Source organism: Musa acuminata, chromosome BXJ3-6 (genome assembly GCF_036884655.1).
Source record: "Musa acuminata AAA Group cultivar baxijiao chromosome BXJ3-6, Cavendish_Baxijiao_AAA, whole genome shotgun sequence".
In the NCBI taxonomy this organism is placed as follows: Eukaryota; Viridiplantae; Streptophyta; class Magnoliopsida; order Zingiberales; family Musaceae; genus Musa; species Musa acuminata.
Window position 1 is genome coordinate 35,907,496 of NC_088354.1, and position 16,884 is coordinate 35,924,379.

Genomic DNA, 16,884 nt, shown 5'->3' on the forward strand with positions numbered 1-16,884 from the left:
ACCACTTTTATCATCTATTTATTACAACTCGAATGGATAGTAATAAAAACCTTCATTCCAAATTTGTCTGCGTCACTTTCTCTTCTAATCTCAACTTAATATTTAATTGATTAATCCAAAAATAGAGGAATGATTGAGACTAAAATTAAGGTGGACGGTTTGGAGTAGGCCTTTATAATTTCTACGTTGAATACCTTCGTAAGATTTGTCTTCCGATTCAAATTAGACAAAGGAAATGTTTTCTAAATTTTTATTTTTATTATATTACACTATGTGTCTGCCTAGCAAATGTAACCTTTCCGTATACCATTGGGTTTATACGGGTATTGTATTGTATTGTATTGTATTGTATTGAAGAAGTGCGTTACCTTTTGTGCGACGTATCTGTTGCTTCAAATGCACGTTCAACGACCCACCAACCCACCTCGTTCGTGGTGATGACGCCATCTTGGGGCCCAACGGGTATCTTCAAATCCACGTCCTTCCTCTCGCTTTATAACCGCAACACGAACTGCCGCAACGGGAGCGCGTTCATCACGATGATGACGTCAAATTGTCGCTAACGGGAGCGCGTCGCGGGCCCCGATCGATGCGGTTTCGATCAAGACGAATGAGGCCCACGTTATTCGTGATGAACGGCTGAGATCAATGCAACTGATGGTCGATGGCGGTAGTAGAGTAGTTTAGTTGATATAATGCTGGGTATCGATGATAACGACGAGAACCCGCACTCCGCAGGCTCCTTTCTCTGTCGCAAATCCCGCTCGATCTCACTCGCTGTAGCGCTGTTTCCATTGGCTCTCTGGTTAACAAATCTTCTCTGTCTTTCCGGTTTTGATCCAATTTGGGCATGCTCTTCCACGTTGGTTTGGGTAGAACTGATTTCTTTATTATTTTTATATCGGGTACCGATTCGTTCTTGTTGAATGATGGATCTAAACTTCTGAGAAAACGTGATTAACCTGTGACGCGTCGAGTTTCCGGTAAGCATCGTCTTTTTCTTGTGTTTGGAGACCGTCTGCAGTGAATGGGAGGGGTTTCGCGTTTCGTTAGTTTATTATTTGGTTATTTGGATGTACTTCTTGCTCGCAGTTGACGTAAAAGGTTAGAGGAAATTATGAGTTGTCGGTCTTCATACCCTTGTGAAGAATGGCGGTTTTGGTTTTATGAGTGATTTGATCAATACATATTTGGTAAAATTGGTCGATTTTGTGTGGAACTTCTCTGCCCTGTTGAATGTCATTCCGTTTTTTGAAAATTATCGAATTTGACATTGCATTCAGAACCAGAGGTCTGCGTCCTAAGGATTTTAACAATAGCAATTTAAAGAACGATTTAGAAATGTGTGTTGTTTACATCTTCCATCGGCATGCAATTAATAGCAAATTCATGTGAAATTTGCCTTCGAGATAGTAAAGCAACGATATGTACCACACTTCCCCTTGGATGGTAAAAGTTCCTTGAATTCCTTTTGTGATTTTAAATGTTGTAGCATAGTATTAAGGCTATCTCTGGTTGCAAACATAGGGGAACATAGAAGGGAAAGAGGGAGAATCACATATATTTTTAGATGTGTTATTCTAACAGTGCACTGTATCACTAGGAGAATGCTACCGGCAGAAAAAGACAAAAAAGGTTGATGCTACCAAATTGTGCCAGACCTCCAGATTTACAAGACCTCAGCTTGTATTTGCCTTTTGCATCTTCCAAGTGCAACTGGACGGAGATGATGAGGCCCTAAACCTAATGTTTCAACAGCACATATCTTTGTGGTTTAGTTTTATTTTCATATACTACGACTCGAAAAGTGGCATTGGACTTGTTGATGCTGTAAAAATTATTCCTAGCATATGATTATGGAACTTGTGTTATGCCTGTTGACATTGATTATAGAACTATGCTCCTCTAAATTTGCTCTTTTTTTTTCCTTGTTGGCTGTATTTAGTTAGTGTAATACAACAGTTGAACTGAATTCTAAAACATTATTTTAATGACATCAAGCTCACCAGGTTTGCTGGGCCAAGATGTCTGAGAATGGAAACAAGAAAGGAATGAAAGATCCTCTATTGAGTGATCCATATTCCAGGGCAGATGACCCTTTGGTATGTTTTGGGCTTACAAAATTACTTTAAATTTCAATCGATGGTTAACACAATACTCGCGAAATCTTCTTTATCAACAATTCTCTTGGCCCTCTGGTCATTTTATCACCCTCAAAAACTATCCACCATTATTGTTGAAATTCACATGACTTGGATTATCTTCTACTCTAGGTAAAGGTGGACCCTGGACAACCTCCTCCTTTAACGTGGCAGAGGAAAGCAAGCAACAAGGGCCACCAATTGTCAGAATTCACCCTGACCATGGGAGAGAAGCTAAAATTGGTACTTCTACTCAATCATTCTTGAAGTTTGTGTTATGGCTTCAAATTTTTGTACAAGTTAATTATTTCATTAGTAATTTGAACAGGTTTGGTTGTGTTATTGGGTTCTGAACCAGGAAATTATTCCTATTTCTAAGTTTTTGTTGCTTATCTCATATATAGAAAACTACTAAATTCAGTTGTGGTATGTAGACTTGATGGGACTTCCATTCTTACTTTTGTGTACAACTGTTACAAATTTCTGAAAATTTGTCCTATTGAAACTTGATTCCTGTTTCAACGAATGAAATATTTTACCTTCTTTGCTTCTATCTGTTATCAGTTTAAAGTTTAAACATGATATGGACAAAGGAAAACAGAAAGCATGTAGGACAGTCTTAACTGGAATAACATTGTATTTACTATTTCCTGTGCAGAAGAAGAAATGACAAATAAATATGTGCATTTGATTAAAAAAATATGCACATTTGATGAGGTTTAAATAAATTCAGTAACCCAAAAAGGAACTATATTATTAGATCCGGATGGTTGTGCTTGTCACCACTTAATACTTAAATTCTATCTTTGCTTTGACATCGACCATTTCAGAAGGCTTGTTGAGATGATAAACTTTATTTTGGGCAAACTGTTGAGATGTTTCACTTGATTGTCCCTTTCCTGCTACATGAAACTCTAAAGAGCTTTCAGTCACATTATGGCTCACCAGTTATAGTGATTCAACACAAGAGCTTGAATTTTGTTTGCAATAAGATTTCAGAAAACTACTAGCTACCTATGATGCACTAAAAACCTTGAATTTATGTCTGAGAAGTTGAACTTTTCTGATTTGTTTGTTATACAGTATTACATTTTTGTGAAAATAAATAGATATAGAAACTAAAACAGCATTTTTGGGAAACTTTTGATATGGTGAAACGAAGTTACCCTTTCGCCATCTCAAGATGCTGCTTAAAAAGGGGTTATCTCTTAAAGGAGTTGGTTGTTTCCATGGTGTATTGGATCTTAGTTTCACTTTTAACAAATTTCACTGGTTTTGATTGATTTGTATCTTCTAGTCACTAGGAATTGGTGTGACTTTTGTTTATAATCTTATCATTGGCTATTATTTTGTTATAATAGATTTGCCATGCAGGTTCACCAGAACTAACTCTTTTGTTTGATTAGTTTTAATATGGTTCATGCAGGCTCCCTTGGGTATTCGACTTGTGAAACAAATTGTTGAGGAAGCTGCAAGAGGACAGGTATGCTTTATTCCTTTCTGGAAGGAATTATGTGAAGCAATCATTTATTGCTCACAAGTCCATATTTTGTCTTTCAACATAGTAATTGGGAATGATATATGGTTTTAGGTTGCAGTGATTGATCCTCTGAAGGAGCGTGTTGGTACATCCTGCCAGGGTGTTCCTCTCGGTGGCATTGGGTAATTCTTTATCTTGCAAGTCAACATGTTTCCATGAGAAACATCTTGTTTCCAGAATGATCATTAATATCTTGGATGCTTCTTGAATTTTGAACTCTCTCTGAAATTTTATGGTGGATGAGTAGGACAACCTATGTGTTTTACATGAATCAGAGAACCTATGTGTACCGTAATAGAGTAACAATGAAATGTGATGCAATGACACTCCCGACTAGTTATGCCACAAGAGATTTTGTAATTTATTCAAGTAATGAGTATACAAGAATAACTAAAGCAAATAAACTAAATAAAACTGAAAAGTCACTACTAGTTTACTCAAGATTTCAAGTGGAATCTAGGTAACCATAGCATTACAAATAAACAACCTAGCAATATGTCAATAATGACACTATTTCATGTGAAATAACATACACAAACATTCTATATTTTTTTCAGCTTTGCCTAGATTTCATACCAATACTTGGAGCTATATCTTATTGGTTTCAAGATTCATAGTGTTTCATCTGAACTTTGGGGCCAAAAGATGGCTTAGGATAGCACTGTGGCCTTCATGGCTGGTTGCAATGTTTGGGTACCTAACACAATGAGAAAAACATCAAGCAACGTGGATCTTTTATCTCCGTTGAACTATGCTTAGGGAAATATCACTGGTCAAACTAAGTGAGAGCTGGTCATGTCTAAGACTCGAAGTCTGATGCTGACCTTTTTGTTGGACTTTTCATGCGAGTGAAGGACAATTTAGATAAATATGGTGATATTTTGATGCCTTTTCAGGGACATTACAGCATAGTATAAGTAGCTTTACAGATGAAATAGTGGAACTTGATGTGAGAGGACAGAGGACAAGGACTACTTGGCTGTTGCAATGCAAAGCCATCACAGAGCTGACAAGTTCAGGATGACGGCCAGTTAATCCTTGCACACAGGACCTTGGAATGGTCTGGAGGTCTTGGTAAATTGAATTCAATCTTCTCAGCTTCAGTCCAGCAGCAGAATAACAAACTGGCAAAAGAAAACAAACTAAGAAGATAAGATGTTATTCATATGGATTTGCTCTATTAAGACATGGCACCTTGATAATCGTCTCATTTGATTGAAAGAAAAAGAAAACTCATTGATTTGAATTAAAAGCCATATTCCAAAAGACCTAAGCTGCTACTATATGTATGATGGTTTGGAACTCTTGCTAATCAATCCATAATTAGTGGCTAACTTGGTTTATTACTAACGTGTTCCAGCTATCCGAAAAACAAATAAGCTCACAATCAAGTTGAGTTAGTTTTTAAATTTCTTTTGATATGCTGATAAATATTTCATACCAAATTCCTATGTAACTCACATAAGATATATTCTTATTTCAAGTAGTTGGTGATATTTTTGTAATTGTGTAATGCTTGTTTTAAGCTACAACAAGCTTTTCTGGTTCATATTATGAAAACTCATTATGTTGTATGATATGATTGTTTGTTCATATCTTCAATGAGTTTTTGGTGGTCTCTGGACTCTTTATTTGCATATTGACAGCTGGTTGTAAAAATCTGATTAGTTTCTTTTTAGGTGTTTTGTATCGTATTCCAAGTGTCCTCATTTTGGTGATCATAATGGTTGGATAATCACAAATAAATGTCTGAAGTTTTTTTCTTTTTTGAGATGAATTCCTAGTTAACTTAGATGTAAAACCAGCTGAGTTCAAAATATTATCAAATGGATCAAAAATGACAATTATGCCTTAAAAGAGTCAGGATGACGAAAGAATAGGTTAATATAGAACTAGGGCAAAAGAATTGATTAGAATCAGACTAATGGTGGAGGTAGCTTTAAGGAGAGTAAAATGGATGGACAATATGTATAGCTAATTCTGAGTAATTCCAATTAATCTTATTATATTACATTTTGTTGTAATCAAATTCAAATTGTTGTTTGAGATTAAGAACATTTCTTGCACCGACCTAGGCCGTCTTCTGCAAATCTCATGCACTATTAGTGGAGTCTTACTTCTTCTAACTATAGCATCTATATATCTTCTTACCACATGTTCATATCATCTTTAATTATTTTTTCTTACTTTATCATCTATTGAGGCTAGATCTAATTGTTCACAGCTGAAGGTATTTATTTCCTATATGTCCTAGTAAACTTTACACATGCAAGTCAATATTCTTTTCTCAATGACATAAGCTTTTTGTATATGTTATTTTTTAATCATCCAACATTTAAAGCCATACAGAATTGCTAGTTTACAAATTATCTTATATATATTTTTTAATTTTTAAAGTACTTGATGATCATATAAAGCTCCTGATGTGCCTCTCTAGTTTAATTATCTATTTTTTTACTCTATGAATAATATCTATGTCATTCTCTCCCTCTTGATAAATAACCGATCCAAAATACTTAAAACTTTTACTTATTTGAACTTCTTGTCCATCTAATTTAATTATTTTCTCAGATCTACTTTTGGTATTACTAAAATTGCATCTTATATATTGAGTCTTAATTTTAATTTATTTAAAATATTTAGTTTCCAATACTCACCATAACTTAATTTTAAATTTAATTTTACTTAAACTCTCATAAATTAAAATAATATCATCATCAATGTACCAAGGAGGTCTATTCTACATATGATCAGTAAGTTCACTCATTTACTAATTTAAATAGGTGAGGACTTAATATTGATTTTTGATATACCCCTTGACTTATAGAAAACTCGCTAGATATATTTCCTATAGTTCCAACACTACTGATTACACTATTGTTCATATCTTTTATAATATTAGTATATTTGATGGATATATCTTTCCTTTTCAAAACCTATAGAGAATGTTTTTCTAAATCAACAAAAACCATTTGCAAACCTTTATTTTTCGGTTGCTTATGCATTGTAATGTGAATAGTTCTATCAGCTTCTTAGAAAAAGATATGGAATTTAGATACTGCTTAGGTTACCAATTCTGGTGGTTTATTGAATATTAATTGGAAAAACTTGCCACATAAGAGCATTGGACATGCTATTCAGAGATATTTGGCAGGTGTCAAAATGTTTCATGGCAGATGCCATATCATATAGCTCGACATTCAGATATGAGTTGCCACATGTTGGATTTCATGCTTAACAGATCGTCATAGCCTATTTGATTTCCATGAAGAGATTTGATAAGACTTTAAGTTTTAACTACTGTAAGCACACTAATGTCTTTTGTGTCTTCAAGTTATGCTATTTCATTCGACTATAGCTAGTAATACAAAAGGACTTTTTTGCTATTGTATACCAATATCTTTTTAGACTAGAGAGGATGTCTGCTACTGCATCAGTAGTTGCTCATAGGTTCATTTTTCCTTTCTTCTAATAATATTGGAAAATTTTTATTTGTAGTGTAGGGAGTATTGGAAGAAGCTACAAAGGTGATTTTCAACGTTGGCAACTGTTCCCTGGAATATGTGAAGACAAACCTGTACTAGCAAATCAATTTTCTGTAAGTCTTATGTTATGTTTTAAGCTACATTTCATATGTCATGGTATGGCCTGATGTAGAATGTGTTGGCATATGCCACTATGAACTGGATCTATACCAGTCTGGCCAGGGACGATATAGATCCGGTTTCTGAAACTTCAATCCTTGCTCACAGTTGTCTTTTTTTGTTTATATCTTTCTATCTCTCTCATGTATTCTCCCTTTATTTTGCTCTTTTTCTTACATGTTCTCTCTTCTGTTACTGTTGCCTCTTCCTCTGCATCACCGTCATCACCTTCTCTTCCATATCCTCATCTCTTCCTCATCCAGGTCTCTTTTTCCTTCTCCTATCAATATGTCTTCTCCTCCTTCCTTGCCAACCTCATTCTTTTTGGCCTCTTTCTCTCCCTCCCTGATTGGATAGTACTGAATTTTTCCAAAGTGTCGATACATCAATCCATACTGAAGTTCCAATAATTTGACCAGTGATCAATGTAGGTATCAGATTGATATTTTAAACCTTAATTAGATCAACTTTTTATTGTTTGTGAATGTAAATATATATTATTTTATCTTTTTTACCCATGCATTTGTCTCTACAGCCTCATATTAGTGACTGCTGTCTTTTGTATTAACAACAATAATAGCAACTAAGCCGTAAGTCCCAACTAAATAAAATTAGATTGATAATCTTTTGTTTTTATCATTATATTGTTCCTTTTAAAAAATTTGTTTGATGCTTTGAGTTAAAAAAATTATGCTTTTCATTAATCTCTTGGTGAATAGTTTTGTGGTATCCAAATTTGTTAGGACATAATGCAAAATTTAATTGGTGAAAAAATATTTTAGGCCATAAATAATTACATTATGGAAAAGTGCCGGAATGTCTCTCTATGAAGTTAATATCTATTTCATTATAATTGTGTTAAATAAGCATATTTTAGCATGGTTAAAAATATTCATTGGACTGGTACTTGTGGACCTTTATTTATCTGTATTGACAAGCACAGGTAATGGATCATGCAGCTTGATACTGTTTGGTGTATTGCTCAATTTATTTTTATTATTATTTCATTTAGTCCTGCCATGCAGTTTGGGTTGATGTAATGTTCAGTGTCTCAGTACTGTGCCTATCCGACAAGTTCCTGAAACTAGTATACCTATTAATAAAATAATTTCTAATATATGTTGTAGCTTGGTTTTCAAGATAAACATAAGTTCGACATCTAACATTAATTCTAGAAAATATGTTACAGCTCAATCATGAATTAGGAGCTCAAATTTACAATCTTAATTTTGTTAACTTTATTAAGAATTTAAGATACTAAGTTACTAACAATAGTGGATATACATGTTGCTAATTGCTTTAAAGACACTATGCAAGCCAACACATGGCATTCTCCTTGAATGCTGGTATGGGCCATTGCTGTGTGTTGATACCATGATCTTATCTAAATTGTGTCCATGTGCATTGGCATTTTAACAAAATAGCAAGGGTGATATAATCTGATATAGATAACCTGTATGCGAAGTTCTGGCATACACCTGCACAAAGTAAATTTTGGCCAGGACAAGATGCAATAATAGTTCTTCACTGTTGTTGAAGACAATGTTAAACTTTATAGATATGCTTTAATGAAGGGCAGAGTATGCAAGTACAAATTTAATATGTCAAATAGCTTAACATATTTGTGTAAAAGACTGGAAGTAACTTTTGATAATTTTCAATTAATAACAAAATGGAAGAAACAACAAAAGCATCAACATTATTTACAAACAATAGAAGACTGAAGCTGTCTGTAACAAGTATGTAAAGATACTGAGAAATACAGGATACATAATATGTGCAAATAAAACATTTGCAACAAATATATGGTATGTGCTGTTGCCACAGTAAGTCAAAAAGTCAATGCTATGGTACTCTAGATGACTTCTATCCTAGATGCTCATTTTTATAATGTGATTTTTCAAAATATTTTTTTGGTGATGTTAATAAACTGCTATCTATGAATATCTTTAATACCTAATTAAACCAAAATATTTTATAGTTGAAGGAATTAAGAGAATTATGTTTATTTTTGTTGATGTGTAGTATTGAGGACTATCCATAAATACTAGCATCATAATTCATTATGTTATCTGTCAGTTTGATTAGATGCATTTGCTTGGATAGGCTTTTATCTCTCGCTCAGATGGTAAGAAGTATTCAACTGTGCTATCTCCTGGGAACCCAGAATTAATCAAGTAAGCAATTTTTTTTTTCCCCCTTATATCCTTGAGCAATGAAATAGAATAGTCAAAGGATTTCTAAGATAGATTTCCTTTCTGCTGTTGGGTTCACATTGTTCAGAAAGATTAAAAACATTTGAAGTTCTTGATATGCAGACAAAATTCCATCTCAGGAGCTGGATCTTGGGATTGGAACCTAAATGGAAGGAATACCACCTATCATGCTTTGTATCCAAGGGCCTGGACCATCTATGATGGTAATCACCATGACCTAATACTGATTTTTGCAATTTTGTTATGGTTATTTCATGTGGTTCACTTTTGCTTTCTGTACATATTGCTGAAGCAGGTGAACCTGACCCAGATCTTAAAATAGTTTGCCGTCAGATTTCACCATTCATTCCTCACAATTACAAAGAGAGCAGTTATCCTGTTGCAGTATTCACATTCACAGTAATAAAAAGAAATTGATAGCTAGTGTCATGGCAAATTTGTCACTATTGTTTTCTATGATCTGTTTTCTTATGATGTTTTAGCTAACGAACTTGGCAAACAGTTCTGCTGCAGTAACATTGCTTTTTTCTTGGGCTGTAAGTACAAAATATCTAACTGATTCATTTTCATCATCATTGTTCAATCCTATTATGATTCTCTACTTGTACTATTTGTTTGGTCATTGATTCTTTTAATTAATTGAATAGTATAAACTTTAGTTGCCTAAGATCTTCTTGATCAAATAATATGATCAATTATCTATTTTTCCTTTGATTTCTTCAGAATTCTGTGGGTGGAACCTCTGAATTTTCTGGACATCATTCTAATTCAAAAATGATGTAAGAGTGAAATTTCAAAATGCAATAACTAAACCAGCTCATAGTCAACTTTAGCTGTTGACAATAGTATGCTATTAGATATATAACATGGTATTTAACATGTATTTTCATTGCAGAGAGAAAGATGGTGTTCGTGGAGTACTTTTACATCACAGGTATTTTTAGATACCGGAACTGAGGCCCTGAACAGCATTTCCTGCATGATAATGTTGGTTTGTTGAGTTGCATATATCCATTTCTTGGAGATCCAATGTATCCAAATCATTATGTTGGTGGACACAGAACTGGTGATGGCTTGCCTTCAGTAACATATGCTATTGCAGCAGAAGAGACAACTGATGTCCATGTCTCGGAGTGTCCCTGCTTCATAATAAGTGGAGGTTCTAATGCATTTACAGCTAGGGACATGTGGTGCGCAATCAAAGAGGTTTGTGACATAAGTTCATTGGCATTATTTCATTATAGTGAGTGCATTGTGTAATTCACAATCCTAATCTAGTGACCTCAATTTAGTTACATGCTCAGAATCTTAGCTGACATTTTGCATCTTTAAGTTTTCTCATAAAATGTCCAAGTAATGCTTTATTAAGTGCTTTGTTTGGTAGTAGTCTCAGATAAATAAGCAGTTATAGTCCACAATATCAAGGTTTTACTTTTTGGTTGCTTTTGACATGCTGATAAATGGACCAATCAGTATGGATCGTCAATATGCACATTCGGCTGCCCCTCCTTTGTAACTCCTCATCTAAGTTGGCAGGCTCTACAATCAACAGTTGCTTGGTAGTAGATGCTCCATGTTTGCTGGGACCAATCTTCAGAAAGAAAAACAATTTGAGCAGCTCATTCGTGAAAGATATCTTAATGTTTTTTAGCAAAATTTAGACTAAACCAGCCTGAGTTGTAAATGGAAATAGAAAACCATTATATGCATACCAACCTGGACACTATTTTTGTCCTGCATGTCCATCTGGGAGTGACTGAGCTCATTGAAATTCATGATAAATAAATTATCCATTGCACCATGACATTTATGTGGACATGTTCAACTATTTTCGAGAATAGTTATGTATCTTTCTTAATTAAGGATTATTTAAGCATATCCAGTCGGTGGGAAGAAAGATATATCTCATCCATTACTGTTCAAACTCATCCAAATTAGCAGAAACCAAAAGAATGCTTCTGAATTTGCAAACAAGAGGGAGCTATATTAATCTAAATAATATAGATAAGCTAAAAAAAGTGAAGCTATCATTGTACTATCATATAGATCATATTTTGACAATCTCTGTACTACTGATTTAGCTGCCTTTATTATACTTTTAATTTCCTGTCATTCAAAATGTTCCTCAAGTTACAGCATCAATTATGTAAATAAATGTTCATGAAGAGGTCATTGATACAGACCACACCTCTATGTTACAAATTAATTCTTTCCTTTCTTAATTCTCACAGTTCTTTGTATTGACATTTTCTATATACATTTTACACAAAACAGCATGGATCTTTTGACCACCTTGATCCGGTTGAGATGCCTCTTCATTCTGAACCTGGATCATCAATTGGAGCAGCTGTTGCAGCTTCTGTGGCACTTGCTTCACAGACAACCCGCACTGTGACATTTTCTTTAGCATGGGCTTGCCCTGAAGTAAAGTTTCCTAGTGGAAAGATTTATCATAGGTTAGTAAGCTGATATTCAATCAAGTTTAGGAGTATAATTAACCCTATAGTTTTTATGAATTGAGTAATGTGACAGGCGCTATACCAAATTTTATGGAACACATTGTGATGCAGCAGCAAGTCTTGTGCGTGATGCCATTATTGGTATGATACTCTGCTCAGTTTCGTTATATACCTTTTGGGTTGACTTGTCTCTGAGATACTAATGCTTATCTCCCATAGGTAAAATTTCAACTTATTAATATTCTTTATTTTAGCCTTTCTTCTATATTAGATGACAGATAAATCCTTCTCCATTTTAATTCAACAGAGCATGGCTCCTGGGAGACCCAGATTGAAGAATGGCAAAATCCTATTCTGCAAGACAGGAGGCTCCCTTCTTGGTTTGTTCTGAGTACCATATACACTATAAAGTTACTGCTGCAAAATGGTTTTGACATTTATTCTTCTTTGCAGGTATCCTGTCACTTTATTCAATGAACTATACTATCTTAATGCTGGAGGAGCAATTTGGACAGGTGATTTTTTAGTTGTATGATACCTACATGAACAATATGTTCTTGTGATTAACAGGTCATTGTGTCCTACCACAGATGGGTCACCTCCAATTCAGAGTTTGGCAACTATTGAGGAAAGAAAATTCTTCCTCGATATGTCAAATGGAGATTTCGATAGTTTGTCTGAGGTCATAGCAGGAAAGAATACTGCAGTCAATATCCTTAATAGAATGACATCAATACTTGAAAAGTTGTATGCGCCCATTCAATCAAACTCAGCCACAGGGATATCATTGCTTGAAGGAGAAGAAAACATTGGTCAGTTTCTCTATCTTGAAGGGATTGAGTACTGTATGTGGAATACGTATGACGTCCACTTCTATTCATCTTATTCCCTGATAATGCTGTTTCCAAAACTCGAACTCAGCATTCAACGAGACTTTGCTGCAGCAGTAATGATGCATGATCCTGAGAAGGTTCAAACTCTGAGTGATGGCAAGTGGTCTGCAAGAAAAGTTCTTGGAGCTGTTCCTCATGATCTTGGGCTTAATGACCCATGGTTCAAGGTCAATGCTTATAATCTTCACAACACAGATAGATGGAAGGACTTGAACCCTAAATTTGTACTTCAGGCTTGGAGAGACACGGTAGCCACCGGTGACAAGCGCTTTGCAAAAGCTGTTTGGCCTTCAGTCTACATGGCAATTGCCTACATGGATCAGTTTGACAAGGATAAAGATGGAATGATTGAAAATGAAGGCTTTCCGGATCAAACGTATGATGTCTGGTCAGTTACTGGTGTTAGCTCATATAGTGGAGGACTTTGGGTGGCTGCTCTGCAAGCTGCTTCAGCCATGGCACGTGAAGTTGGTGACAGAGCCTCTGAAGAACTTTTCTGGGACAAGTATCTGAAAGCAAAATCTGTTTATCACAAGTTGTGGAATGGTTCTTACTTCAATTATGACAACAGTGGTAGCAAGACAAGCTCATCTATTCAGGCTGATCAGTTAGCTGGACATTGGTAATTAATGTTTCATTAAGCAAAAGTTGTCCTTTTGGCTAAGGAATTTCCTTCTATTTGGATTTTGTTTGGTAGAATGGTGGATGTTTCATTGTGCACATGATCTATTTGTTTCATTATGTTTACATGAAATGTTTTATATTTTCAGTAATGATTTTTATGATGTATGTGGTGTTATTATTGTGTCAGAATCAAAGTTGAACTTTGTCTGTAACTTAATAATGTAGATTCCTCGAGGAATATTATTTATTTTCTTTATTGCTTTATTTTATTTTTGTTGTCTTACTGTATCTTCTTATGTTTTACTCTGAACTGTACTCTTAAGATAACTTGTCTAATCCCTTTTTGCAATAGTTTGGTAATCGTAATTGAATACATGACTATCTTTCAGGTATGCTAGAGCATGCGGTCTCATGTCAATCGTTGACAAGGAGAAAGCAAAAAGTACATTTCAGAAAATCTTTAGCTTTAATGTCTTAAAATTCAAGGATGGCAAGAGGGGAGCAGTTAATGGGATGAGACCAGATGGCACTATTGATAAGTCTACCATGCAGTCAAGAGAGATATGGCCTGGAGTAACGTATTCAGTTGCTGCTGCGATGATTCAAGAAGGCATGTTAGAAGAAGCATTCAGAACTGCACAAGGGATATATGAAGCTGCCTGGTCCCAAGAAGGACTCGGGTTAGTATCTATTACTCTGGAATTCTGACACAGTGAAAGTCCATTAACCTTCTTTTTTCGAGATTACATCAGCCACGAGTAGTATTATTGTTCTCTACAATCCACACATGTAGCTAATAATATAATCCTATACCTAGGCTACATGACTTTGCATTTCCAATATTGACCTCTTGTGCCATTTTCTACAATGAAAGAAAAAGTTATGTTTTTGTTTAGCAGCAGTCCTTTTATGTGCACTTGTAGGCAAATATTTTCATGCACTTATGCTGTAAGCAAACATAGAATGGATTAATCAGTATGAGTACGGAGCATAGGTCATATGGAAATGAAACTCTTTCAGAACAGTCAGGTCTTGGAGGAAGAATTTTATACTTGCAAACCCAAGTACCACCCGAGGCATAATTTGATCCACTAGGTTATTTTTGGGACAGACCCACCTGTATAAGAAGTGCCCAATTGAATGAATTGGTTCTCAGCCTAATATTTGAAGTATTTTACATCGGTTAATGTTATTCCACCATAGCGCCTATCATTTCATCTGTCTACAAAACATGCTTTTATTTAACCTCTTTAAGCAAAGCAGCAAAATTGTCTAGCTAATCAATTTCTGGTCATTATATTCACATTCCATTATACATATATTTTTTTTAAGCTTGTTATGTGCCCGATAGTCCTTTTGAATTAAAGTAGGATAATGACTTGAATAAGTTCTGGACCAAATTTATCAGGAGAAATTATTGTTTACCCACATGTGCCTTTCCCAGTTTCAACCTAAGCACTTTATGGTTTAAATCACATCACCAACTCATTTCCTGCATGTTGGATACTTAGCCCTTGTTGTTGTTACCTACCTCATATTGAAATTCATGTGCCATGACATGGTGCTGCTCGTGTGACATTTTGCATCACAATGACATGATAATGTAGTGATGATGTGGTAGATAAATGTGGGCCAATAGGACTCTTTTATGTCCAATGTACTGATGTGCATACTAAGTGATGCATATGTGGTGTTCTCATGGGGTGTGGAAACAATGTGTTGCGTATGTGGTAGGGGTCACTAGACTCTTGTTTCCATTCATGCTGATGTGGTGCTAATTGGTTCCTTCAGGCTTGTCCAAGTAGCACCACATGTTTCTCCTGTCCAAATTACATAAATGGGGCAGACATTGGATCACTGTGATCCATGTGGCACCAGTGTCCCTGCTATTATAACCATTTTATGTATGTGGTGCCATATAAGCACTGACATGCCATTGAGTGTAGTTTATATTCATTCCTTTTTTTAAAATATCATCATTACCTAAATCGAGCTCCGTCTGATTTCCGAAAAGCTTATATGCTAAGAACATTTTTATCATATAATTCTATCAACATGAGGCAGATAATGGCAGTTTTAATGTAATATATTGATACACAGATGGGTAAGCAAAATTTATAGTCAAACCATAGGTGGATAAATTATGACTTCCCCAATTTAGTGTCTAGAGAACAAACACACCAAAAGGTAATTTCAGCTTCTTTAGAGTATATGCTGTGAAGATGTAGGAGCACGTTAATGCTTGGGCTTTTATCTTCTTCGCTACGTTGTTGTTTCTAGAAAGGTAATTTGCAAGAGCTACCATTGGCAATAAATGATTCCCCTCACAAGAATCATTTTTGGTTTCGATGAAAGGATTGACTCAATGGTTGTATGTTACGACTTCAATTACTTGAAGAGTTTCGTGCACAACCATAATTGCTTCCAAGTTTCAGAATTCTTTCCAAGTGCATCCATCGAATCGTGCTGTCTTTGATATCTTACAACTGTTAATTTGGATGACAGGTACTCGTTCCAGACCCCTGAAGCTTGGAATAATGAGGATCAATACCGGTCGCTCTGCTACATGCGCCCCTTGGCAATATGGGCAATGCAATGGGCATTGTCACTGCCGCCGAATGTCTGTAAAGAACCTGAGACGGTTTTAGATGGCGAGGCTGATTCTAAGCACATTGTGGCATTCTCAAGAGTGGCTAAGCTGCTTAAATTGCCAGAGGAAGAAACTTCGAAGAGCATTCTCCGGGTTATCTATGAAATCACTTGCGGTAGGCTGAGGTCGTGATTCGAGTTTGGAAGGACTACATATGATTTGCCTATTGCAATAATAAAATGTGTTTTGTGAATCCTTAATTGCAAGCAGACTTTGTTTAAATTTTTGCAGGAAGATGGTATAAAGTTGAGATCTCAAAAAGCTCATCACTGCATCATTTTGGGGCCTAACTGGACAAGTTTCTAGATATATAGTAAGCAAAATCTCATTCACAATGTTTGTTCCATCAATAAACAGGAATTGGCTCTGCCGTCGTAAGTTGAAGGCCACTAATATTTTACATTATGAGATGGTTTGGGGTGGCTTATCATGACACGGTGGTATTATTGATGATAAAGCAGTGGCTTGCAAAGAGTGAAATAACATTTTGGGTGTGGATCATCATGACAAGGTAATATGTATCATGTGGTTTACCAACTAGAGTGAATAAGATTTTTGTTTGGCGTTCATTGAATCCTTCTTTTTAAAGTTGGTATTCCTTGGATTGCACTCTCCGCCCTGCTGGCACCACCTGTGCTTGGAAGAGAGATTAATTTCCAGTCTCACTTGTGTTAGAGCACTAACTTCCATTTCAAAGATTAACAAAATTAAAAATTA

The 16,884-nt window shown here is 35.3% G+C and overlaps 1 protein-coding gene across 5 annotated transcripts; it reads left to right on the forward strand.

The window, feature by feature from the left end:
* The first annotated feature begins 547 nt into the window (after positions 1-547).
* LOC135640504 (uncharacterized) lies at positions 548-16,685 on the forward strand. 5 transcript variants are annotated; one of them, XM_065154986.1, is made up of 21 exons: positions 548-805; positions 2,010-2,102; positions 2,274-2,384; positions 3,568-3,624; positions 3,733-3,803; positions 7,180-7,279; positions 9,432-9,502; positions 9,644-9,744; positions 9,834-9,940; positions 10,024-10,077; positions 10,265-10,320; positions 10,437-10,475; positions 10,603-10,747; positions 11,816-11,997; positions 12,074-12,141; positions 12,308-12,380; positions 12,454-12,515; positions 12,591-13,515; positions 13,907-14,197; positions 16,023-16,282; positions 16,399-16,685. In XM_065154986.1, the coding sequence occupies exons 2-21, from the start codon at positions 2,025-2,027 to the stop codon at positions 16,455-16,457; spliced, it is 2,910 nt and encodes a 969-aa protein (XP_065011058.1). In that variant the 5' UTR covers positions 548-805; positions 2,010-2,024; the 3' UTR covers positions 16,458-16,685. The 5 variants fall into 5 exon arrangements, with proteins under 5 accessions (XP_065011058.1, XP_065011061.1, XP_065011057.1 ...); XM_065154989.1 differs by having other exon boundaries at positions 548-2,102; positions 16,023-16,292; positions 16,399-16,684; XM_065154985.1 differs by having other exon boundaries at positions 548-2,102; positions 16,399-16,684.
* Positions 16,686-16,884: the final 199 nt, after the last annotated feature.

What these genes read in the sequence shown, in the direction of transcription:
- LOC135640504 (XM_065154986.1), top strand. Translation starts at nt 2,025, where the DNA reads ATGTCTGAGAATGGAAACAAGAAAGGAATGAAAGATCCTCTATTGAGT. An exon ending in AGGAAGCTGCAAGAGGACAG is followed by an intron (nt 3,625 to 3,732) that starts GTATGCTTTATT and finishes ATATGGTTTTAG; the next exon opens with GTTGCAGTGATTGATCCTCT. An exon ending in TGGAGGAGCAATTTGGACAG is followed by an intron (nt 12,516 to 12,590) that starts GTGATTTTTTAG and finishes GTCCTACCACAG; the next exon opens with ATGGGTCACCTCCAATTCAG.